Here is a 23,477-nt window from a genome sequence, read left to right as displayed (position 1 = left end):
TGGTGAGGGATCACGCACACACGGTGGCAAGGCGGGCGCGTGAGGCACTGAGACTGGGTGGAGAGAGGAAAAGAAGGCAGACATAGAGAAGAGAGGGTGTGGCGCATCACAGACGACGGGCTTGCGAGCATCGGCGAAGCGCGTCGTACGCGTTGAGGTCGGAGGGCGGTGAATCTTCCACCCCTCCCCCTCTCCCGAAAAACAATCGCAACAAGGCAAGACGGCGGCTTACATCTTTGAAAAAGCTGTGCATGTGCGGCCGCACGCTGCCAGACGCAGTCTTGACACCGCTCGCCAGAGCAGCAGATGGCACCGAATGAAACGCACTTCGTGCGCGATGCGGTATGCGGAAAGATGTGTTCCACAAGCCGCCATCATGGCTTGCACCGCCGAAATAGCACCCTGTCCGTTTTGAGACACGCACACATCCCCTGTCCAAAATCTCCAACAAGGTTGAAGGGGGAGGCTCCAGCCAGCGAAGATAAGGGCCGCGTGTGGGCGCAGTTCGGCAACGACTTATTGGTGTGTTATAGTAGGCAAGGCACTTGACCTAGGAGCGAATATAGGCGAAAGAGAACAAGAAGGGTAGCGCAGTCTTCTCTCTCCTTTTCGCGTGGCCCATGAGACGGGTCACGGGCGCGACGGCACGGCAGGGTCAGAGACACAGACACAGACAAGCCCATTTACATACAGGCATAGGCCGCGAAAGAATGCACTGGAGAACGCGTGATTTCTTTTTCGGGGGACTCGCAGTACGAGCGTCACGCGGGTTGTGCATCTATGACAGCGCATCACACGGGGGACAGGGTCATGTGATTCGCGGCGCGGTGGACCGCACGGTCGCACATGCGTGTGGGCGGCACAGATGTGCGTATGACCGCAATACACTTGCGTGGAGGGCACGGCAATGCGTCTGCTGAACGTGGGATTCGGTGGAAGGGGGGAGGAGCACACCTTGTCCAACCATCGCCGACCCCCAAATCCGTGGAGTCAGGCAACCATCAGCGCAGCACCAGAAACACTGACAACAAGCACCGTGAATAACAACCATTTACAGCCTCGCAAACAAGAAGGCGGAGAGAGGTGAGTTAGAGCGGGAAAGGGAACGTGCGCTGGAGCGTTTTGTGTGTGCGTGTGCATGTATGAAGTCGCGCACTCGCGCGAGCGTCGATGTCTACGCTCGGCAGAGTTGGTTACTCTCTTCAGCGACGCTGTCTCTCTCTCTCTCTCGAGATCAGCTGCTGCCGCTGCTCATGCCTGTACCCCCTCTCACTCCTTCTCTCAGACCCAGCATTCACTCGACTGCGCGAGGGTGCAGACGTAGAGAGGATGAGGGGGGTGGCAGAACAGACAACACCGACCCACATGCATTGCACACACACCGTGCATCGCCACTGTTTGGCAATGGCGAGAGTGGTGCCGCCTTTGTTGCCAATGCGTGCCCGTGTGATCCTTTCATCTTTTTTTCCTTGTTTTGGGTGTGCACGAAAACAAACGAAAAGAGATGAGGGGTGGGCGCAGTGCGCGTTGTGCGCCGTGTGCACATACGTGCCAGTGTGTCTGCGCGTGCGTGTGTCTCGGTGCATGCGCAGGTCCCTTCGGGCCCCACAAGGGTTTGCCGCCCATCCCTCCGTCGTGATGGCACACTCCGGCAGCGGCCCACTCAAGCACAGCCACACACGGGCACACATACAAAGACAGACAGACACACAGACACACGGACGGACGAAGAGGCGGACAGACGCGCGCGGCATAGCAGAAAACCAGCGAGAGGCAAACGACAAGGCAGGAGGACCTACCCTCCCCCACCGCCTCCTGCTCACCTCCACCGCCATGCAGGCCCGGAGACACGCACACACATGCGCGCTCTGGGAGGGTTCTCATCGACGCAAGGAGCGAATGTACTTGACGTGCTGCGCGTCCGACTCTTTTTCCTTGTGAGCTCTCTCCGTCATCATCGTCATCCACTGCGGCAGTTGCAGCGCCTCCTGTTTGCAGAGGAGCTTGTCCCTCGTGTGCGCGAGGCGACTAGCGATGGGCGTTCCTACCGACAGCTCCATCGACTTCTGCCGGGCCGCTGCCACTTCGGCGGCCGTTGGCAGCGGCATCGGAATGCTGTACGCATGTAGATCGGCGGTCATCATCTCCGGGGTTACCTCGGGCATCTGCTGCTGCGCGTGGAAGGCCTCCTCCTCATGGCGCAAGGCCAGCTCCTCGCTTGAGGTGGTCAACTCGGCCTGCAGGCGCTGCTCAAACACTTTCTGCGCAGCCGCGTCCAGCGCCCCCTCCGCCTCCGTGAGCTCATCGCCCACCGTGTACACAAAGGGCACGACCACGAGTAGCGCGGATGCGGCGGCGGTCGGCGGAGCGCGCACCCCTCGCTGGGGTGCCCCGCGATCCCCATTGTGGCGGGTGCCACCGCCACGGCGGTGCTGGAGCTTGTCAGAGCTGGCACGAACCACAACACGCGCATCGCTGCACTTCAGCACCGCGCAAGGGCCGCGCGCCGCCTCGCAGTTCACGGGAGGGTTCACCACTTTCACCAGCGAGTACGGAGTGTCGGGGTCAATGGGCGCCGCCGTCACGTGCGCATCAGTGGGCAAGGATAGGTCAGTGAGGCGGCGCAGCATCGCCTCGATTCTGACCATGTCGTGCGGGTTGCGCACTTGCCGCTCCGGGGCGCTGACGAACACGTACTTGCCTTCCACCATACCAGGCATCGGCTCCAAAGCCGCAATGGGGACGGAGAGGCGCACAATCTGCTCGGTGCATTCGTACCGGGAGATGTTCACCGCGCCCCGTTCGAGACGGCGCCGCTTTGGGGTCCCGTTCAATGAGCCCGTCGTTGCGCTGCCAACGTGAGCGGAGTCGCTACGTTCATCGCCGATGTCGTCGTGTGTGCGCTCGGAGACGCGATAAAGCTCGCACTCCACCACAACCTTCTTGGCAGAGAGCGGATCGAGATCCACGACGCGCACAACCTTGTCCGTGAGCACCTCTTCCCCCGCCACCTCGTCGCATGCGACAGGCTGCGCCAGATAATACACGCCATGCAGCATCAGCTTCGCGGCCGCAAACTCGGCGCTGTCCAGTGCGGCCCCATCCGCGGCACCGTCGTCTCTACCCTTGCAGGTCAGCATGAGCGGCACAGCCTGTGTGATGTTGCTTGTCAGGGCCTGAATCATGCGCAGCCCGCCATCCGTCACCAGCACATGCTTGCCACTAGGCAGCCGAACAAGGTTGCGCACCTCGCTGCGGTCCACGACATCTACGTGGTTGCTCACGAACGTGCCGTACGCCCCCTCTATCTCCTGGAAAAACGTTGGCACCTCCATGTCCACAAACTCGATGCCCGGAAAGTCATCCTCTGCGAAGAGCGGCGGCACGCACTTGGTCGCGTCGACAATCTCCACCCGGGTGCCGGGCCGAAAAAGGCCCTGCGCCGCTGCTTTGCGCTGGTGGTGCAGCGACCGCTGCAGCTCCGCCTTGACCTTCTTCTTCTGGGACTCGACACCAGTGAGAAGCTCGCCAAGAAGCCTCGCCCGCAGTTCGCGCTCGCGGCGCTTGCACGCTGCACAGATCAGTGTCCGGTGGGCCAGCGAATGGCCCTGCTCCTGTGCCTCAAAGCACGACACCGTAAAGAGGCCGAGGCACCGCGCACACTCCGTCTCGTACGACACGGCGCACGGTAGCGCTGCGTCGCCGCAGACACCCTTGTACACGTGGCGCACCACCGCGTAAATGGGCTCGAGCGTTTCCTTGTTCATCCCCAGAAGCTTCTCGTGCGAGCATGGCAGCTGCATCTCGACCACCTCGAAGCAGTTGCACGGAGCACCGCACTCCAGCAGACACTTGTGACCACAGGGGAGGGAGGCGCCGCACGCGTACGAGCACGTCAGATGGCTCTCCTCGGGGTGGCACGTACGCGTGCACACGTGATCGGGACGACGACACGCGTACAGACTCAGGCAGAGCCGTTTGCAACAGGGCTCCATGCGTGCAAGACCGTACTCGAGCTGCCGCTGGTTTGGGTGCCGGCTGCAGCACAGAGGGATCGTGGGACCCACAAGGGAGGGAAAGTACGCGGCCGCCGCCTCCATGGCCGCCTGAGTCGTCGTAGTGGCGTCGTAAGAGACAACCGCGCGGACGTCCTCCAGCTTGGCGACGAACATCTTGTACCACTTTGCCTGTACCTGAGGCGCCATCCACCCTGCATCGGCGCACAGCACAAACGCGTCCAGCGCCGCCCCCATGGCCTCGGAAATCAGGAGCTCCTCACTTGCCTGAAGCGGCGCCGAAAGGTTTAAATTGCGCGGCAGCGCGTCCATCAAGTAGAAAACCGCCCGATACCGGTACTTGGTGTGGTCTCGCTTGTTCAGCGCAGGCAGCTCGTGATGGGCTAGAAGAATCGGGCACTCCTTCATCTCCGCCTGAGCGCTGTGCTGCGCGAACTCCTGCTGGCACATCGCCTTCCACGAGAATGGCACAAGAATGGCAATGTGCCGCGACTCCACGCCGTGGAGGTGCATCCACTGAACCAGGTGTATTATCTTGCGCATCCCCTTTGGCGCCCCGGCATCGCGAGTGATCTGCTGATGCGTCCACAGCCACAGCGGCGATTGCAAACCCATCGAAAAGGCACGCTGACGCGACTCGGCACCGGCTTTGCCGTAGAAGCAGCGTGTAATGAAGTCCTCTGCTTGAGATGCGAGAGGCGCAATGCCCTCATAAAGGCTGGAGCCGGTGTGCGAAGTCATTGATGGAGAGGAAGACAGGCCTAATGCGCCCACGAGGGTGCCCAGCGTGTGGATGAACCGGCTTCGCTCACTGTCAGGAAGGATTGATAGGGAAGGGCGATGATGGTGAGGAGAGGGAGGGAGGGGGGGGCAGCAAGCACTGTGACTCCTCGCGCAACGGCAATGGCCACACAGAGCACACGATCTCCTTTTTATTTTTCTTTCGCGCTCTTCCTCGGCTGCTGCGAGAGCGTCGGTGAATCGAGTCGTGGCGGCAGCGGCGCACGAGGACGGCAGTGCACCAAAAAAGAAATGCGTCGAAGGCAAAGATGGCAACGTGGGCAGAGGGGCAGAGAGCATGCCGTCACATGAGCGAAAGAAGGGGGAGAGAGGCGTTGCTGCCTTGGGCCAGTGCCTCATGCATGACACCAACGCCGCCAAAAAGGAATTACTGGGAAGAGACGGCAGCCATACGCAAGCGTACGTGCAGCCTACCTCGCCCTCCTGTTGCTCCTCCTTTCGTCGTTCCCTCAGTCCACCCCTCAGCCAGCCACCATTGTCTCTACGCGTGGGCGGCAGCTTGAACGAGGCGCAAGCCTGGCGCGATCGATGGTGCATCTACCCCCTCGAGCGGCGGCGTCCCCTCACCTTTTCAGAGATGCCGCCGTACACATTTCTTTCTTGTATGGCGCGGTAGTGGTGGAGGGAGACGGTCACGAACAGCAGTGGCCGCCCTCTGTTGTTGTTTTTCTGCTTTCTTTGATGATGTGTGCGCTTACATCCATCCGTGCGTGCAACGGCGCTCAAGAACCGCAGTACAGCCTGGCCTCTTCTTGTTTCCCGCCACCCTACGACGACGGAAGCGAACGCCTCGGTGAGAGAAAAAAAAAACTAATAAAACCGGAGTGAAAACTGAAATCCGCGACACGCACACACATACGCGACAAAATGAAGGACAGAAACGTCCTTTGCGGCGGCCAAGAAGACTCTACACGGTACACGGTGGAGAAAACCATGGACGAGAACGCAAAGAGATACGCGGGCAGGAGGAGGGATGTGCCATCATGAACACGCATGCGCACATCGCCAGGCCTTCTGTCGGCATCCACGCAAAATCCGCTAAAAAGAACGAAACAGTCCCGAAGCGAAAGCTGGAAGGAAAGCGGCCGTCAAGCGCACAGGCACACAGGGGATACTCACACGAGCATCAACTCTGCTTGGCATGTGTCGTGCAAGCAAAGCAGGATACAGTGAATTAGTAAGGAAAAGAAGAACACACAACGCAACGAAGCCAAGACACGCACGTACCCACCCACGCAGCCAAGCTCTTCGAGCCCACAAGAGCAGCACAAAACGCGAACGTAGGAGGGCTGGGCCATAAAACGAGAGAGACGGAAGGAGGGAGGGAGGGAAAACACGCACACCCCCATTACAGCAGGATGCACCTCACCTTCCGCCGCATCGAATACTCGCGCTGAACGGCTGTCTTCGCTACCCTCCCCTCTCTTGCGCCGAGGCAGTAGCCTTTTTTTCAATGCGCGAGCAACGGAGTCGGAGATCAACAAGCGATGGGACTGGGGCGCTCGTTTCTAAACAGACAGCGAGGAGGAGCGCTGTCAACTCCTGGGGTAGCACAAGAGGAAAGTTCGTGCCTTACCACGCACCCAAGCCCAATGGCAACGCCGTCTCAGCCTCCGTGAACGGCCGCGGCCCGCTTGATATGTTCACGCCGCCCCACAGTGGCAAAGGGGGACTGAGTAGTGGAGTTGGGCCCGGTCAGCTGCGTCGCACTCGAGTAGTCGCGAAGGGACACGACGGAGACGATGTCCTCCAGCGGCTGCTCAGCGCTTGCGAGGTGTTCGGACCGGCGTGCGCAGTTGTCCCTCTCCTCGCGCACAATGCCCTGCACGTGTTCCAGCTTCCGCAGTAGGTCCTGCACGTAACCCTCGGCGCGCTCTGCATGCCCCTGTAGGTCGTCCAGATGCTGCGTCTTGAGCGCCAGCGCGCCACGCAGGCGCACCACCTCCGCCTCAAGTGCCGGCATGTCCTCCTCCATTGCGTTGAGCTCGACAGGCACTTCTGGCAAAGAGCGAAGGCCCTCCGATGATGGAGGAGGCGCTGTCGGCGGCGCCGCAGCTTGTGGTTGTGGTGGCACCGCATTGGCAAGCTCGTGAGCGCTGCCTTGCATCTCGAGCATTTTCCTGAGTCTCTGATTATCGCAGTGCAACCACTCTATCCGGTCCAAGTCCCTCTGCCTAATCTGCTTTTGGCTTGCATGCAAGTCGCGCACGTCCATGGCGGACCGAAGCATTTGGCGTCGATCGCGTTCCAGCCTCTCGCGCAGCTCCGCATTCTCTTGCTGCAGCGACTGCACCACGGCCTCCAGCTCTGCCACCGAGCGCGACGACGCCACTGTACTCTGTTGGCTAATGACCGCGCCACTGGAAACCGCGCCGTCCCGCCTTGCAAGAGCGTCGATGTCGGCAACTGTCAAGGGCACAGCTGTGGGGATCGCATGCGCCGCATCAAAAGCGCCAGCACCGCTGCCGGCCGTGGTGCGCATCTCTTCCAATGGCAGGGTGTAACGCTCCGTGCTCGCCTCGCACCGAGGGCACAGGGACATCGTCGTCAGCCGCCCGCAGGCATTGCATCGGTAGAGGCTGCTCATGGTGAGGACGCGCGAAGACAGGAGGATGTGAGAACGATGCAGTCAATCATGCAGGCATCTAGTTCGACTCTCAGTGGCAGAACCGCTCGTGCGCGAGAGCGTGTATGGCAGCGAGAGAGCGTCGCACACAACGAGTATGTCAGAGCAGACCGCGAAGTGGCGTTGTTTCGGACGAGCAACAAAAACGAAAAGGATGGACCCGAGAGACCCGAACGATGTCGATGTGTTCAACTCCACGCCCGGTCGATCAGAGCACGTTGATGGGGAGAGGCCACAGAGGAACGAAGAGAAAACACAGGGCAAAGATGAGGTTGGGCGGTGGGGGCGCAAGAGGAAGAACATCACCTAGCGACGAAAAATATGGTCGCCCACGTGCGTTTGTGTGTACGCCTGTCAGCTGCCCACACATGTCGTCGTTGTTGCGCAACACCGAATGGGGCGGGTTGGCGAGAGGACGCCGAGAAAGAGGAAAAGAAGGCATAGCGAAACCGAAGAGAGAAAGAGAGACGAAGGTTTGATACACGGGGGGAGGGGCGAAGAGGGAAACGCCGGCAGCAGCGCACTGACCCGGGTGAGGCATCGGTCCATGTCGTGGCCCGCGTCGTGCAGCGATGAGTCGTGCACAGTAGCTGTTTGTTCGTGTTGTTAATGCCCTCCCTCCTGGCATATTCGGCAAACTCCGCTGTAAGCCGCCTGCGTATTCTTTCGTTTCGCTGTCACCGGAGCTTTTCGTTCGCAGGTCTGTAGCCCGATAGGCGCGCGCGTGGTTCGGCAGCGTGACAGAGCGCGGCATACACGAAGAGCTGGGAAGAGAGGAGCCGTGCGCGTGTCACGCCGTCTCCTCAGCGCCCTGGACAGCAAGCACGCGTGTTGCAGAGGTCACACAAAAGTTCAGCAGACCTCTCCGGCCCCCCCCATCCGTTCCGCCTCTCTCCCTCTCACGCGGTGTAGAACAAGTAGACGAGGTAGAAGATGGCGAAAAGCACCATCAGTATCTGATACGCAGTGCGGATACGTCCATCGGTGCGAAAGGTTTCAAGCTCCTTCCAAATAGTTGTCGCATCAATCAGCAGCGAGCGGTGCTGTGTAACGTGGAGGTCGTATGCAAGCTCTATGCTGCCAGCCAGTAGAAGCATCCACGAGCCAGTTAGAACACACTGCAGAGAAGCGAAGCATCGCACCGCGGCCTCGGCAATGATGAGAGGGTTGACCATGTGCTCTAGCTCTAGTGCGTTCGTCATAGAATCCGCGTACTCCTCAAGCAAGGCGAGGTGCATCACGCACAGCGCCATCGCTCCGGACTGGAGGATGAAAGCGAGTACCCACGACACGGTGACGCTCATAAAGTGGCCACACAGAACCATCAGGAACGAAGCATGCAGCAGCACAAACAGCATGGCGCGCTTCCGTTCTCTACCTGTGTGGTGACTGCGGTCCGTGATGAGCACCGGAATCCACTGAAACTGAAGCCGGAAGGCATCAGTGAGACGCTCGGTGCTGCTCATCGGCGGTGGGGGTACGCTGCTCGCGCCACTTTTCGTTCCTACCGAAAAAGCCTGGGAAAGATGAGTGAAAAACCGTCGAAGATGCACGCGCTGTGTGCTTGCGCGCTGATCTGTGCTCGTGTGCGCGGGCGCGTGATGAGGGTATACGAGGAAGACGAAGACGCTAACGAAATGGGAGAGCGCACAAGGCAAGAGCGGCACGCAGCAGAGAAAGATTGAGCGAAGGCAGAGTTGAACACGTCATATGGGAAATGGATGCAAAAGAGGAGCAGCGACTGAGTGTACCTTCGCACTCGGCGCGCGATGCTCACGACATGAGGTGCGGCCGTCATCTCGCAAAGCAGCGCGCGCGAGTTCGTCTGTCGACGCGCGCGTTTCTTGAAAGCACCGCCAACCTGCGTACCGTTAGCTCTCGTAGGTCTATGGCGCGCACTAAAGTGCAGTTTAGAAGGCACAGCACACCCTCGCCTTGGCTTCTCGGCGACGATCAAACGGCGGGAAATGCGGGCGGCGTAAGCTGGCGTGTCCCTGCCTCTTCGTGTTGATACCGCTTGCTGCAGGCGTCCACAACACGAGGACGCACAAACACATTCCACATACCCCAAGCGGCAGGCGCCACCTCAAGAACAGCGAAACAAGCGAGAGAAAGAGATACACAACGGGTCTTAGTAACAGGCTCGTCTACAACAGAAACAATAAGAGCCACTCAAAACAGCCCACCAACAGTCCGAACTCTGCTGCCGCGCGTGGCTGCACGATGCCCACCCTCCACCACCGCAGCCCTCTCGCTCCCTCCGTTCCTTTCTAGGAGTTCGATATCTAAAGCCACAAGCGCCGGCGACGCTCGTGGTATCTCCCTCGCCACTAAGTGCACTCCTTCCTCATCACGCGCGCTCAGAGAGACGAACACGCTGACAAGGCAGCCGCTCCCCAGCGCGTCCTCTGCCGCGGCATGCGACTCCTCTTGCTAGGCTTTTCGCATGGCGAGCCCCAGACGCGCGTGCGCATGCGACGTTAGAAAGCAAGCGAGCGAGAGAGAGACTGCACGCGAAAAAAAAAAATTACATGTCTAGCAACATCCCCCGCACCTTGAATGCATGCTTCTGGTAAGTTGCAGTGGCACTTTAGCCACCGTAATTCGTGACTATGGAGAACACCATGGAAAGCATCAGTACAATAATCATAACCACATCAACACCTATGAAGATGAAGCCTTCCCGCTCGTACTGCGATACTTCGCGCCATAGATTTACGGCGTCGACGTACAGCTTCCTCTGTCGTACGCGGAAGAGAGTTACGATAAGCACCGTGGCAAAGAGGAACGTGCACACAAAACTGCGCAAGAAGAGCGCCTGGATCAGCTGCACCGCGCGCAGCGCGATGTAGGCATCGAGCAGCGGGTTGCAGGCCCGCTCACACTCCATCGAGCTCATGCTCTTGTCACTGTAGTCGTTGATGTTGAAGGCATATATCATTATCAAGATGGTCATGACGACCTGCAGAACCGTGGCGGCGATCCAGCCGCTGATAAAGTGGAGGAGATTCCCGCCGAACGCGATAGCGCTGAGAACGTATACAAACAGAAACATGTAGGCCCTCTTGCGGTCTGTCGCGGAGTGCTGCGAAGGGTGGCGGAGAGTGTGCAACACCTCCTTCTGGCTCTCGATTACGCGCATCCTGGCGACGGACGACCAATTTTGGATGTCGAAAGGGAGAACGGCGGAACGAGAGAGAGCGACTCCGTGCAGAAAAAGGACACGAAAAAGCGAAGCGGAGCCGATGAAGCGCACAGAGGGATACGTGGCACGTCAGAATCGAAATGGCGAGCAGGCAGGCCGGCAAGAAGGCAAAGAACACGTCGTCACGATATGAAAAAAAAGGCAAGGGAATGCCAGTTTCACGCGTTACAGCAACGCGGGAGACGACTGTGATGAGGAGATGGAGGCCCACGCACACACGCACAAAAAAAAAAAAAAAGTGAGGCTCACGCAAAGCGGGGGGAGGAGGGCGGCGGCACAAAAGGAGTGAGCCCGCGAGTGAGGACGTCGATCGATCCAACTTACCGAAATGGCACGTGGAGGCCTACGGGCATAAAGATGTAAAGACCGCTAGCGGTGCACTGACGGAGCGCTGGAGGGCTGTGCTTCACACACAGACACGCACTGGGCGCCCTTATCTCTCGTTCTCGGCCGCTGGTTGCTCAAAGAACAGAGCTGGCTGCGTCCTCTCGCCTTTCTCGAAGTGTGGGCCTGTGGAAGACGAATGCGCGTCTGCTTGCGTGTTGGTGCCTGCTGCGTGTACCGGGAGGTGGATACGGTCGTGTTAGTGAGCTTGTGGGGCTACTGCAAAAACAGGAGAGAGGCGGGGGTAGTGCGCCAGTGCAGGCGTCATGATAGCGCATGTGCAGCAAGAGCATCACGTATGCAGGCGCAGGCCGGCACAAACGCCAGCAATGCAACAGCGGTGACGCGGGGTGTGGGGGGATGCAAAACGCGCGTATGGTGGCGTGCCACACCGCTCATCGGTAAAGTGAGGCGGGAGAGAGGGGCGGATAAAAATATGATGAACATCGGCAAAGGTGCTAGAAGCTGTGAGGGGTGGAGGGGGCGACGGGCGGCGCACCGTCCTTCTTGCCGCTACGTGCAACGGCAAGTGTGTCCACGTGCCCTCTCGCTAAGCTGCTGAGAGGGCCAATCAAAGAAATCAAAGAGGTTCGACGGTGTCTGTATCGCACAGGCAGGCTGGCTCTGGTTCTATCCTTCATTATAGCGGGGCAGCACACGTTTCGAGCCGCGCGAGAAGTTCCCCCTCCCTGCGAGAGTGAGTAAGGCGGCACTCAGTAAGACCAGACGAACAAACAGCCAAAGCCACGGAGGCCGGCCGTCTCGCACGGCACCTTTTCAGTGCTTTGATGGGCGTAGCGCGAGCTTCTGCTTGAGGTGTTCGGCAAGGGAGAGGAGGCTGCAACGGCACGCGCGATCGCTTGGCGCGCCGCACTTGTCTACAAGAGCCTCCGCCCCCCCCCCTTTCCACACTCCAGCGACGATGTGTGGCGCCTCCTCAGTCGGCTGCAGTCGTGCCAGCCTCCGTCAGTGTCGCGTACGCCTCCACTACAGAGCTGTGAAAAGCCCACCACGTTATACTCCGCGCTGCGGTGGCCGCTAGCTGTAGTCGCGGGTTCACGGCAATAGCAACCGGCACATCGCTGTCCTTCGACTGCAGCTCATACAGAAGTCGTCCTTGTCGGGTGGAGGCCGCCGAGTTGGACGGGCACCCGGCATATACGAGCAGATGCCGGCCTCCGGTCATGGACGAAGTGAGCTGCAGAATGGGCGAGGCCGCCTGGTAAGGGAAGGCGTGCTGTGCGCCGATGGCGTCGGCAGAGCCGACAAAGTGCCGCCTCGCGTCGCCGTGAAAGTAGTTCGCCACCGCCTCGCCGCGCAGCCAGTCGTATACCACAACCTCACCACTCGACGATGTGAGCAGCAGGCGACTCGCATCGGCGCTAAACTCGAGCCCTTTGCATCTCGTCAGCGACGTCGACGTGGTAAAGACATGCTTGTTCTCGAGCACGGCTAGCGGTGCCCGGAAGAGGCTGCGTCGATCGAATAAAACGATGCGGTGGTCGTCGCCGATGGCGATCCGATGGCCGTCTTGGCTAAACTGCAAGCAGGCTCTACTGCCTACAATGGACCGCTCCGGCGTGGCCGCAATGCAACCAGAGATGAGAGGGTGAAAGAGGGCTAGCCGACCTTTGGCCACCACCACGGCACCGAGCACGTCTGTTGCCGGGCACTGGGCAAGGGTGGAGTACACTGGCGTGTTCGCCACTGGCAGCATCTCCGACTCGGCGTCGTTGATGTACGCCATCTCGCCGAAGAACTGCGATGTCTCCGTGTTCAGGAGGTGCAGGTGGCCATCCAGGTGAAACCGCGGCGCGACACACACGACACTGCTGGAATGGGTGTAACGGACGTTGTGCACGCCAAACGCGTCGCAGATAATCACGTCCGTGTTCGTCATGTTGCCCACATCGATGAGTCGGACGGCGTCGTCCGTGTGCGCCGACACGAAGTGAAGGCCGTCGAAGGAGAAGTTCATCGCGGTGGGCCGTGGTTCGTTGATGCCTGTGTAGAACATGGACGCCACCTCTATCGGTACTCCGTCCACAGCAGCCGAGCCAGCTGCTACACCGCTGGAGGTGAAGGGAGGGCTCGGGGCGGCGGAGCTGCTCATCTATGGTGCTCAACGGCTGATGATGCCTGAACTGTTTCGTTTCCGTTCAATGATCGATGCAAAGGTGTGCCTCCCCTCCCGTCACATGCGCTGCTGTGCTTGTGTGTGTGTGTGTGTGGGGGGAGGGGGGGAGTGGGTTGATGAGTGGGTGGGCGTGATTAGAAGAGTGATAGCGAAAAGGCGGCGTTTGTCGGGGATGGGTGGCCCTCACATGTATCGACTCCGCTGTTTATATCTGTGATCTATGGACTCTGTGCGCGTAGATGGGGGTGCAGGGGTGTGCGGGATCGCTCACCCTCCGCATTTAACGGTGCACTTGGCACGCATGTACTCACGTCAAAAGCCGCGCATGGGGACGGAGGGCGGCCAAACAGTGGAGTTGAGGAGCAAAGAACATGTTAAACAGAGTAGAGCGGCGGTATCGCTTTTCGAGAGATGAGGAGCGCTCAGCAGTGCTGAAGCTCACTGACGAGCCTCGCACATTGGCGTAGACGGCGCAGCCGTCCCTCCATTCCCACCCCCCCCGGCCTTGTTCGGTGTCCTCAACGCGTAAAGGGGTGCAAAAGCCTCGTTGCGTGTGGGTGTGCACCACTATGGTGATGTTCTGAACGCAACAGGTGGGGGAGGAAATGTGCAGGCGCAGCCGTGGAGTGTACACACACACACAGAGAGAAAGAGACGCGGAGAGCACAGTGACGCATGCGGATGACCGGCATTCCTTTTGTATGTATTCCTGTGCGCTGGAAACAGCTTATACGCGTATCGCTCTCGTCCAGCGCATCCTTAGCATTCCCACAGGATGTCGAGTCCAACGGCAGCGGACAACAGCTAAAGAAGGCACACAAACTCACGCAGACTATCACCCCTCGCAGCGACCCTCCTCCTCCTCCGATAACGGGAGTCCGAGGTGCACGAGCGTAAGCGGGTAGAGCGTCACCTTCTTCGCATCCAGCAACATCGACTGCAGAGCAGAAGCCCCCCGCGTCGACGCCGCCGACACCGTCATCGGCTCCGTCCGGGAGACGTGCTGGTGGATCTCGAGCGCCATGCGTATCAGCCGCTCGTCCGCCTCGGAAACGTGCATCCAGTATGCAATCAGAGGGTCCAGGTAGATGGTCGACAAGAGGTGTTTGTGCTCCGCGTGGGACAGAATAATGCGCATGCGTAAAAGGGCACGGATGGTGTAGTTGCGCCCCAGCAGTAGCCGTGTACCCACCACCGCCCACACCCGCTGCAGCAGGGCGCAGTGGCGGTACAGCGGGTACACTAGCGCGCGGCGCGCAAACGCGACGCATGCGTCGTAGAGTGTGTCCGCCGGGTCGAGGTAGGAGAGGGCCGGGCTCAGTTGTGTGAGGTTCCACAAGGACTCGCTGCAGCCGCTGCCCTCCGTCACGAGGTCGTCGTAGGCCTCGCTAAAGAGGAGGTCCGCCGTCAGCGCCTCCACCTCTGCCGGCGAGGGAGGAAAAAGCAGCCGCGGCAGCTTTACGCGCATCAGCACCTCCGTCTCCTCTCGAGTAAACTTCAGCGACGGGCACACTCGAGGAATCGCCAGCCGCGTACGCGGCCCAGGCGGCGCAGCAGCATTAGCGGCCGCTTGAAAAGACACAGAGGCGGCTGGTGCGGCTGCCGCCGCCTCTGATGCTGTCGGCTCTCGCTCGTCGTCGACAGCAGGATTCAGCTCCTCGATGAGCGGCTTCTTGAAGTCGGCAACGTTGCCGCTCCACACTGTGACCGGTCGCGCATCGTCGCCTGGGAGCAGCGTCGTCTCCTCCTCTTCCAGCGGATCTGCCCTGCCCGCGCCCAATGCAGGGATACTCGCGAACATCACCGACAACGACGCCTGCTCCTCTCCCGACCCGGCAGTGTTGCCGTGCAGAGCATTTTCAAAGTCCCTAATGTGGGCAGGGACGTACCGCAACACCTGCGCCACCTCCCCGTCCGAGTCCTCAAAGGCAAAAAGCAGCGCATCTACGTCAAAATCGGTCATCTCAGCAGCGAGGCGCAATCGCCGGCGCTCTTCGCGCGTGGTGCACTCAGGATTATCGCGCAGACTCACCACCTCGCGCACAACATCTGCATCGAGCTTCTGGAAGAGTCCGCTGAACGCGTTTGCGAAGCCGTAGCTGCACTGCGCCGCCGGCGCCAGGCTCTCGCTCCGGTCCGCGGCGCTGCCAATCGCGGTGGCATCCGGCAAGGATTGTATGTACTCGGTCTCCTCCAGCTCCTCACCCACGCCAGTGGCGTCGTCGCTCGAGTTGGCGACGCTGAGGACCTGAATAAGCGAAGCACGCTGCTTCTCTGTCGCGATGAGGTAGGCCGGGTTATCGAGCTTCGTGAAGACCTCCGCCGGGTTTGCTTTTGGAAGGTACACCGTGAGCACGTTTGCCTCCAAGTCGTACGTAGCCCGCTCTCCCTTGCCCTCCTGCAGGCATTGGTCGAAGCGCAGGCGCAGGTAGTACGGGGAGCAGTAGAAAGTGAACTGCGTCTCGTGGATGTCAAACACGGCGTTCGTCACCTTGCAGATGGCGGAGAGGACGAGGCGAATGACGACAAAGCCACCCTCCTGGCTGCACTCAAACACCGGTGTGATCATCGGCAGGGAGAGCCGAGGATGGCGGCTCACGAAAAGACGGCAGCGTCAACCGTGAAGGGAGCACGCCCACGCCCAAATCTGTGTGTCCGTCGAGCGTGGAGGAGTTCGTGCTCAACAAGCCAACACATTCGATCGCTGTAGAGCGAGAATGTCGTCACGCTGAGTCGCGGAGAGCAGGAAAAGAGGGGAGTGAGAGCGAGGGAGGCGGGAAGGTGGATGGCGGACGTGAAGAGACAGAAAGCAGGGAAGGCAAAATGTCACCAACAGTTCACCGCGGTGCCGCGCGAGTAACTCATGTCCGGCGCATTACGCATGTGTGTGTGTGTAGGAGAGGGGGCGGGGTGGGCTGGTGAATCACTCCCAGCACCGCGCATGCACGCCCATCAAGCGCTACCCTAAGCTTTTCCTTCACGACTGTGACGATTCCCACACGCGCAGAGGCACTCCTTTGAGTCGATGGCGCCGTACACATCCGTAGAGACCCGCATAATCAGGGCGTCACCACCACCGCACCGCTTGCCTTGCAGTGCTTCGCTGGGTAGACAGCCCCCCCCCCCNNNNGGGGGGGGGTGGGGGGGACAAGCGCGCCTGCATGCCGTCCCCTGCGAAGGGTAGCAAGCGCATTCTTATCGACCTTGCCTCTGCCCCACTACAGCGGTCATGCACCGCCGCGCTGCAGCAGTGCAATTTCCTTTTCCACAGCCGGATTTCTGTGGTCTTTTGAGAAGTGCACAGCGGCCTTGAAGTCCGCTAGCGCCGCCGCGCGGTCGTTAAGTGCCTTGCTTGCCAGCCCTCGCCTGTAGAGCACCTTGACCTTGAGGTCCTCTGGGAGCGCTATCGCAGCGTCCTGCAGCAGCATCGTCGCCACCGCACGCGCCGCGTCGTACTCGTGCATGCGGATGCACACCATCGCCACGTTTGCGCGAACAATCTGCTCCGTCGCGACAGCTTCTGCGTCGGCAGCACCAAGGACAGACGTAACCTCGATGCAGTCCTGATAACCACGCAGCGCATCCTCGAAGCGGCCCTCTTGGAAGGCAATGTTCGCGTTCTGCTTCAAGACGTTCAGCAGTTCCAGAGCCCTGGCTTTGTCCGCTGCTGGGCACGGTGATTCGACAGGGAGCGAGATGGGTGCCTGAGGTGGGGGTGTTGAGGCTTGTGCGCCAGCAGCGACAGCGGGGGGCTGCACAGGAGACTCGGACACATGCGCTTTTCTGTCCGGGATGGCGGCACTATTCTGGCTCAGCTGCCTGTAGGCAGCGTAGCTGAGAGCACACAGCAAGCCGCCGATCACCACCGTTACACAAGCCACCTGCGTTTGGCGTGCGTTCATCGTCGCCGTCTTTTTTCAGAGAGTGTTCTCACAGGCCTTCGCGTCCTTGCGTATGTGCGCCGTGTTGGCGGATGTACTTCTGTGGTGAGAAAGGATGCGGGAAAAGGGAGGCCGTGCGCCGCGACGCGGACGATGAGCAGCCAAAAAAAAAATAGAAAAGGAAGGGAGAGCACTGTCCACATCGCAAGAGAAGGATCGTTGCAGAGGGCATGGGCACGTGTCGCGAGGCGCAACTTTCCTTTTTCGTCCCTTACACAAGAGCACGGCTTCAGGATGAAGTGCGTGGTCAACATCGGGCTCCGCACACATGCACACACACACACACAATCACTCATCAGAACCGCCTGCCGTCCAGCCCTGTCACAGTCGGAGCTGGCCCACAGGAAAGCCACGCGGCAATTCGTGACCTCCGTGCAAAATGTGAAAAGTGGGTACGGGCGAAATGCCTCCGCGCCGGCACAGAGCACGCAACAGCTGCAGACCCAGCCCCTTCGTCCTCATCCCTCGAGGTTGAGACGCGGCGCGAAGGGCCGCGAGTGACCGCTTTTATTGCGCCGTCTTCTTCTCTCTGAAGTGCGTCTGCTTGATGTCTGTTTCAAGGGAGCGCTGCCCACCTTCGTTCTGTGGACTTGCAACCCTTCTTCACACGCACGCACGCAACCACAGAAAAGCCGTCGCACCATCGCACGCCTCAGCTGTCACACCAACAGAGAGGCACGGGCCAAACACAGACACAATCACAAAGCCAAGTAAACGGGACAGGCGTTCGTCGCAAGAAGCACAGCACAGGGAGACGACGGCACGCAGGAGTGATGCGCGCATGCAGCACGGCACACCAACAGGGAGAAAACGATTCTATGCGTTCTAATGCCGGGGAGACGGGCAGACGGGAAAAAAAAGGAGATAAGGAAGAGTGCGGAAAGACAGATGGAGAGGGGGGTAGTTGTGGTTGTCGTGGCATGGGCAGATCCATGTCAGTCCGGGAACACCATGAAAAGGCAAGACGGTGGAGAGGGGGGCTAATGAGAGAACATGCAGCGCACCATAATGGGAGGAGACGATAGGCTTCATTTGCCATGACGAGAGCCAACACGATACAGACGGAGGGAAGAGTGAGGTGAAGAGAGGAAGGATGGAAGGATAGGATCGGCAGCGGGAGATGGAAGAGGCAGCAAGGCGTTGGTGTGCGCTGGAACTGGCAGGTCTGCGCAGTTTACGTGGAAGCAAGCAATATCGTCCCTTCTCTTTCATGCTTTCCTCTCGTCGAGCGACGCACCCACCTTGCGCCCTCACCTCCTGGCCAACCCTCCCGGCGCGCCCATGCAACTGTGCGTCTTGTACCCTCTCGCTCTCTGGTGGACACCTCCCCTTACGTGCGAGGGCGCTTAAAGAGCAGCACGTGGGGTTCTGGCTTGTGAATCATGTAGTGCACCCACCCTTGCGACTGCTGGACGCCGAGCTGGCGCCACTCCATCTCACTCATGAGGCGGCTCGTGGGGACGAGGCGGGCAAGATCCTTCGGGAGAATCACGTGACGGTACTCGAACACATCATCGTAGTACTTGTCGCTGTACAGAATCTTGCACTGCAGCTTCTTAATAATGATGAGTGCCTCGCGCTGTCCGTTCGCGTCCAGGGAGAAGAAATCCTGCGCGGGTTTCGCTGGCATAATGAACTGCAGGCGAGGGGGGAGGGGCGAAAGTGAAAGGTGCGATCCGGTGCGTCTGTTTGTGTGTGTGTGTGTGTGTGTGTGTGTGTGTGTGCTGGAAGAGAAGAGGTGCGCCTTAGACAGCGCACGCAGCCTATCCCGGCGTGTATAAAAGAAAGCGGAACGGGAGGCAACGCTGTGCTGCGGGGTAGTGCGAGCCACACTCGAACACACAGAGAGACACAGGCAGTGGGGGAGGGGGGAGGGGCACACCGGTGAGTATATTGATGGCAAAGGCGGTGTGACGACAAGAGTGAAGACCAAAGGCCAAAGGAAAACAACGGCTGCCGAGGGCCTCGCAGAAGCGAGAGACAGAGGCGAGGAGGGAGACGGGAGGAGGTCGGCGGCGGCAGCAGAACGATCCGACGCGCCGACACGTGCAAGAGACGGCGAAAAGGAAATCGGGGGTGGGGGCACGAGTGAGTATGCGATGGGCACAAACGCATTGTGCACAAGCGTTGTGTTTATGGTTGGCAAGAAAGGCGAGGGGCGTGACGAAAAAGAAGCAGAGAAGTGCGGCGGCTCATTCGGAAAGGCGAGGGAGACGCAGCATGGCCAACAAAGCCTCAACAAATCGGGCGTCTGCGACGCTTGCGTGCCACAGTCGGTCGCCGCGGTGAGGCGAGGCATCGGTCCACCTAAGGACACTTCTATAAGACGAGAGAATGCACAGCGAACCGAGTCGCAGATGCCGACGTAAAGATAGCCGGAAGGGAGATCTCTGTGCGCACTTGACAGCGAAGAGCACCCCGTGTGCTTAGGTGCGGTGTAGATGTGGTCCATTGCCCACCCCCGCCCCCACCCCAAGATGAGGCGCCCATCAAATCATGGCATCAGCCCGCCCACACGCGCGCGCTCGCCAAGAATGCGCGCTCCACCGGCGCCATTTTCTGTGCTCGTTTGTTGTCTTCACCTCGCTGCTGAGCCTCACAGTGTGTGGATCACGGCGCGTCGCTCGGGAGGAAAAAGCCGGAAAAAAAAAAGGAAAGTCGCACTGAAGATCGCCGGCGCAGACAGGCACACACCCGCGAGCACCGAAAACGTACAAAGAGAGGGAGGGAGCGGGCGGGATGTGCAAATGAGGCGGGAACGGAGGAAGGGATAACAGCGGCGAGCGGAGCAGAGCACCGCCTCCGCACAGGCACGCGCAGGGCATCAAAACGCAGCGAAACAGGGCAAAACGCTCATCACTTCTCTGGGCAGCTTCCAGGTGACCGTCTACTCCAAATACCATCTCCCCGCGCTCTCCCGTGCCCACACGCACGCGTCAGCCTCACAACAGAGCGGGCTGGGTAAAGAGAAACGGGAAAAGCGGGGAGGAGTGAGTGCAGGAGACACACCGGATACCGCGGCGGCCCTGTCGGTACGCTCTTCGCTCGTCTATTAAATGGATGTGTGCAGGGTGTGTGTGAGTCAAGCAAACGGCGATCTAGGGAGAAGGGAAGGGCGAAGGGCACGGGCGATTGGCCGAGTGCGACGATGTGCAGCAACCGTTCAACAGCTTCGGTTGCGTATGTGGTCTCGCTTGAAGCACGAACAGAAAGCAGCCAATGCACACGTGCGCAAGCAGGGCTCAGCGCATCTTGGGGCACGCCTCACCTCACGTCAGCTCACACCCTCCTCCTCGCCAAACTCGCCCGCCTGTCCTCGGCTGCAGTTCTATGGGAAAGAAAAACGAGCGCGGAAAGCACGCATCACCTCAGGTAGTGATCTACTTGGCCGACTTCTTCTTGGCCGTCTTCGTCACCGACCGCCTTGGCTTCGTCTTCTTTGCCACCTTCCTGATCTTGCGCTTGGCGCTCTTGGGGATCTTCACCGTCCCGTTCTTCTTCAACTCCGCCCACAGCTGGGCCACCTTGCGCTGGCGCTGCTTCATGGGCAGGTGCAGGAAGCGGGGCGCGTACTCCTTTTGGAAGCGGTTATACGCGTCGAGGGCAGGGTACGTTACACGACGCGCGCGCTCCTCGAACATCTTCCGCTCCGGCGTAGAGAGCTTACTGTACATCTGTGCCGACTTCCTCGTAGGGTTCTTAACGCCCTTAAGCACGCCAGTCTCGCCCAGGTGCTTCTGGAAGAGTGAGAAGGGGCTCGCCCGACGAAGCGTGAAGCTACGGCGCAGCATGACGGGATCTGCGTCTACGAGTACGAGTGTGCGGCTCTATGGAGAAGAGGGTGGAGGAGAGGGTGGAGGGAAGAGACTGGTGCAGTGGCGAAGACGTATGTATGCGCCCAGATGAGTTTGCGTGTTGGAGGGGTGCGCTTACCGTTGCGATACGCTATGCAGTGCGCTGTATGTGTGTGTGTGTGTGTGTGTATGACGTATTCTCTCTTGTTCGCTCGCTTTTCGAAGGCTGTATGTGGATGATGGTGATGTGTTGCTGCTGTTTGTTGGCGGGAGGCAGTGGGATGTGGGGTGGGGAGTTCCCCTGAGGTACGCGTGTGTCGCTTGAGTGAGAGAAAGTTCCGTGTTGTTGTTTGGCGGCGGCGCGTTCCTTTCTGTCGTGCTAAGCGGTCACTGCAGTGCAAGCAAGTGAGGGAGAGAAAGTGAGAGAGACAAGACGGCGCCGTCGGCTAATCTGATGAAGCGAGAGCCAAGAACGCACCGGTATGCGTATGTGTTGGGACGGTAGAAGACAGGAGCAAAGGCGGGAGTAAAAGGGGCACAGAAGGAAAGCGAGAGGAACGCCATCAGAACAGGACGTTAATGGGAGTGTGTTGGCGTACGCGCTGCCCAAGCACGTACACGCCCGTGCCGCACACCACACAGCAGCGACACGCAGGCCCTCAACAAATGTGTATACTCTTCTGATAAGACGCGCAGTGCACACTTGGAAAAAGTGAAGGTGACGTGGTCGTGTTTCACAGGCACAGACACATCAACGCGACTGAGCTGAGGTACTTTCGATATTATCATGAACGTGAGCATACGAGCGAAAGCCGCCAGCGCATACAGGACGCGCAGAGACATCCCACGGTGTGGAGCAGGTACGGCTGGCGTCTCTGCACCGACACCTGTGCTTACGTGTCGTTTCTCGAGTGTGCGTGGGTACCGGTGTCGACGCGATCCTATAACTTCATCGTATACATTTACGAGTCACCGAAGAGGCGAGAGACAAAGGCATCCTTTCCTTTTTCAGCGTGCGCGCGAGTGGGTGTGCAAGGGGGAGGGGCTTTCGTTGCCGGCGCCACATCAACGGCAAGTCAAAACCGGACCAAGTAAAAGGGTGCTCTCACACCGATGACGCTCGACAGCTTGGAAAGGGAGGATGTAGCATAGCCGAAACGAGGGTAAGAGAGATGTCAATAGAGAGGGAGAGAAGCCGCCGCCGCCGCCGCCGATGAGCACACGTCAAAACGACGAGAGGAGGCAGAGAGAAAGAAAACAAATTATGGAAACCACGAAAATAGGGGGTGGGGCGCGTGTAGCAACGTGCAGGTCCGTCTGGCCATCGACAAAGAGCGCGGCAACACGCGCGCAAGGATAAGGGATACCCGAAGATTAGGCGACCATCAACCGCAACGACAACGGTGGACCGGCGAGGGAGAGGAGCAATTTCATCGGCGGCAGTGGTGGTGCCTCTCTCTCTATCACACGCATGTCATCGCTGCTGTCGGGCCGGCATTCTCTATGGAGTCGGTAATGGCGAGATGCGCACACAGATGAGGAGGAGACACACAAGACGAAGGGGAGGGACATCTGGAGCGGTGTGCGCGCCGCATCACGGGATGGCGGACGGGAGGAATGCGGGCATGACTTTGTAGGCGCAGGCGCGCCCGCTTCAAAAAAAAAAAAAACAGTAATAACAACAACAAAGAGAGCAGATCTATGATTGTACAAAACAAAGGATTCACGCACGCGCGCGCACCGCATTCCTCGCACAGACGTCGTCTTCGCCAAGATATAGGGTGACTCCCCTTCCCCTTCCTCCCTCTCGCGCTCCTCGCTCCATCACCCAAGCAGCACCACCTAGACTGCGTGTGCATGGAGAACACCGAAGTGGTAGAGCACACAGAAGAAAGCAAAAAGGAAGGCGCGAACAACCCTCTCTCGCGCACGTGCTGTAGGCAGTGTTTCGTTCTGTCTGTGGTGCGAGCTTGTCATGCTCCTCAGTGCCGGGGCGTTACTTCCTCGGCCCCTTCGCGATCTTTTTCCCAGCCTTTCTGGTCGCCTTGACCTTCGCCTTGGCGCTTGGCACCGTATTCGTCGGCTTGCTTGCCTGAGACCCCCTCATGGACGTCCACTTCGCCCTGATGTGCTCCTGGCGCTTCGATATGGGCATGTCGCGCAGGCGCCTCATCTTGCGCTTCGCCATGCGCTGATATGCCTCCTGCAACGGGAACGTCTTTTTCTTGGCCCTTCGCGTCAGCGCACTCTTCTCCGCCGGAGAGAGCTTCCAGTACATCTTCGCTGCGGTTTCGCATGCGTTCTTTGCCCCCTTCAGCTTACCGGTCTTGCCTACGTCCTGCACGAAGAGCGCAAACGGGCTCACGCGCAGAAGCACGTGGCTGCGGCGCAGCATGCGTCGTCCCTGTGCGTGCGGTGTCTGCCGGTATCGGTACGCACAATTCGCGGAGGCGGAGACGGGATCTCAATAAAAGTGCGCACCAAGAAAAGTATGTCCGGTGAGCAGTGCTTTCACGGGCGATAGCGAGCACCTTTGCGGAGACGAGCAGGGGGTGAGAACAGGGGGTGGGAGA

The 23,477-nt window shown here is 59.6% G+C and overlaps 10 protein-coding genes across 10 annotated transcripts; all 10 read right to left on the bottom strand.

Moving 5' to 3' along the window:
- Window positions 1-1,880: 1,880 nt before the first annotated feature.
- On the bottom strand, window positions 1,881-4,631 carry LDBPK_324010 (hypothetical protein, conserved; the record flags this gene model as incomplete). The annotated part of the gene is made up of 1 exon (XM_003863764.1): window positions 1,881-4,631. The coding sequence occupies one exon, from the start codon at window positions 4,629-4,631 to the stop codon at window positions 1,881-1,883; it is 2,751 nt and encodes a 916-aa protein (XP_003863812.1).
- A 1,792-nt stretch (window positions 4,632-6,423) lies between these two features.
- Window positions 6,424-7,299, bottom strand: LDBPK_324000 (hypothetical protein, unknown function; the record flags this gene model as incomplete). The annotated part of the gene is made up of 1 exon (XM_003863763.1): window positions 6,424-7,299. One exon carries the CDS (start codon window positions 7,297-7,299, stop codon window positions 6,424-6,426), a length of 876 nt encoding a protein of 291 aa, XP_003863811.1.
- A 1,043-nt stretch (window positions 7,300-8,342) lies between these two features.
- On the bottom strand, window positions 8,343-8,909 carry LDBPK_323990 (hypothetical protein, conserved; the record flags this gene model as incomplete). The annotated part of the gene is made up of 1 exon (XM_003863762.1): window positions 8,343-8,909. The coding sequence occupies one exon, from the start codon at window positions 8,907-8,909 to the stop codon at window positions 8,343-8,345; it is 567 nt and encodes a 188-aa protein (XP_003863810.1).
- Window positions 8,910-10,033: 1,124 nt separating this feature from the next.
- On the bottom strand, window positions 10,034-10,585 carry LDBPK_323980 (hypothetical protein, conserved; the record flags this gene model as incomplete). The annotated part of the gene is made up of 1 exon (XM_003863761.1): window positions 10,034-10,585. The coding sequence occupies one exon, from the start codon at window positions 10,583-10,585 to the stop codon at window positions 10,034-10,036; it is 552 nt and encodes a 183-aa protein (XP_003863809.1).
- Window positions 10,586-11,969: 1,384 nt separating this feature from the next.
- Window positions 11,970-13,049, bottom strand: LDBPK_323970 (hypothetical protein, conserved; the record flags this gene model as incomplete). Its single annotated transcript, XM_003863760.1, has 1 exon — window positions 11,970-13,049. The coding sequence occupies one exon, from the start codon at window positions 13,047-13,049 to the stop codon at window positions 11,970-11,972; it is 1,080 nt and encodes a 359-aa protein (XP_003863808.1).
- A 955-nt stretch (window positions 13,050-14,004) lies between these two features.
- LDBPK_323960 (hypothetical protein, conserved) lies at window positions 14,005-15,738 on the bottom strand (the record flags this gene model as incomplete). Its single annotated transcript, XM_003863759.1, has 1 exon — window positions 14,005-15,738. The coding sequence occupies one exon, from the start codon at window positions 15,736-15,738 to the stop codon at window positions 14,005-14,007; it is 1,734 nt and encodes a 577-aa protein (XP_003863807.1).
- A 658-nt stretch (window positions 15,739-16,396) lies between these two features.
- Window positions 16,397-17,071, bottom strand: LDBPK_323950 (hypothetical protein, conserved; the record flags this gene model as incomplete). Its single annotated transcript, XM_003863758.1, has 1 exon — window positions 16,397-17,071. The coding sequence occupies one exon, from the start codon at window positions 17,069-17,071 to the stop codon at window positions 16,397-16,399; it is 675 nt and encodes a 224-aa protein (XP_003863806.1).
- Window positions 17,072-18,440: 1,369 nt separating this feature from the next.
- On the bottom strand, window positions 18,441-18,740 carry LDBPK_323940 (cyclin-dependent kinase regulatory subunit; the record flags this gene model as incomplete). The annotated part of the gene is made up of 1 exon (XM_003863757.1): window positions 18,441-18,740. One exon carries the CDS (start codon window positions 18,738-18,740, stop codon window positions 18,441-18,443), a length of 300 nt encoding a protein of 99 aa, XP_003863805.1.
- A 1,750-nt stretch (window positions 18,741-20,490) lies between these two features.
- LDBPK_323930 (kinetoplast DNA-associated protein, putative) lies at window positions 20,491-20,901 on the bottom strand (the record flags this gene model as incomplete). The annotated part of the gene is made up of 1 exon (XM_003863756.1): window positions 20,491-20,901. One exon carries the CDS (start codon window positions 20,899-20,901, stop codon window positions 20,491-20,493), a length of 411 nt encoding a protein of 136 aa, XP_003863804.1.
- Window positions 20,902-22,900: 1,999 nt separating this feature from the next.
- LDBPK_323920 (kinetoplast-associated protein p18-2, putative) lies at window positions 22,901-23,299 on the bottom strand (the record flags this gene model as incomplete). The annotated part of the gene is made up of 1 exon (XM_003863755.1): window positions 22,901-23,299. The coding sequence occupies one exon, from the start codon at window positions 23,297-23,299 to the stop codon at window positions 22,901-22,903; it is 399 nt and encodes a 132-aa protein (XP_003863803.1).
- Between the last annotated feature and the right edge of the window lie 178 nt (window positions 23,300-23,477).

The sequence above is a fragment of the Leishmania donovani genome, chromosome 32 (assembly GCF_000227135.1).
Source record: "Leishmania donovani BPK282A1 complete genome, chromosome 32".
Taxonomy (NCBI): domain Eukaryota; phylum Euglenozoa; class Kinetoplastea; order Trypanosomatida; family Trypanosomatidae; genus Leishmania; species Leishmania donovani.
This window is presented reverse-complemented; position numbering and strand designations above follow the sequence as displayed.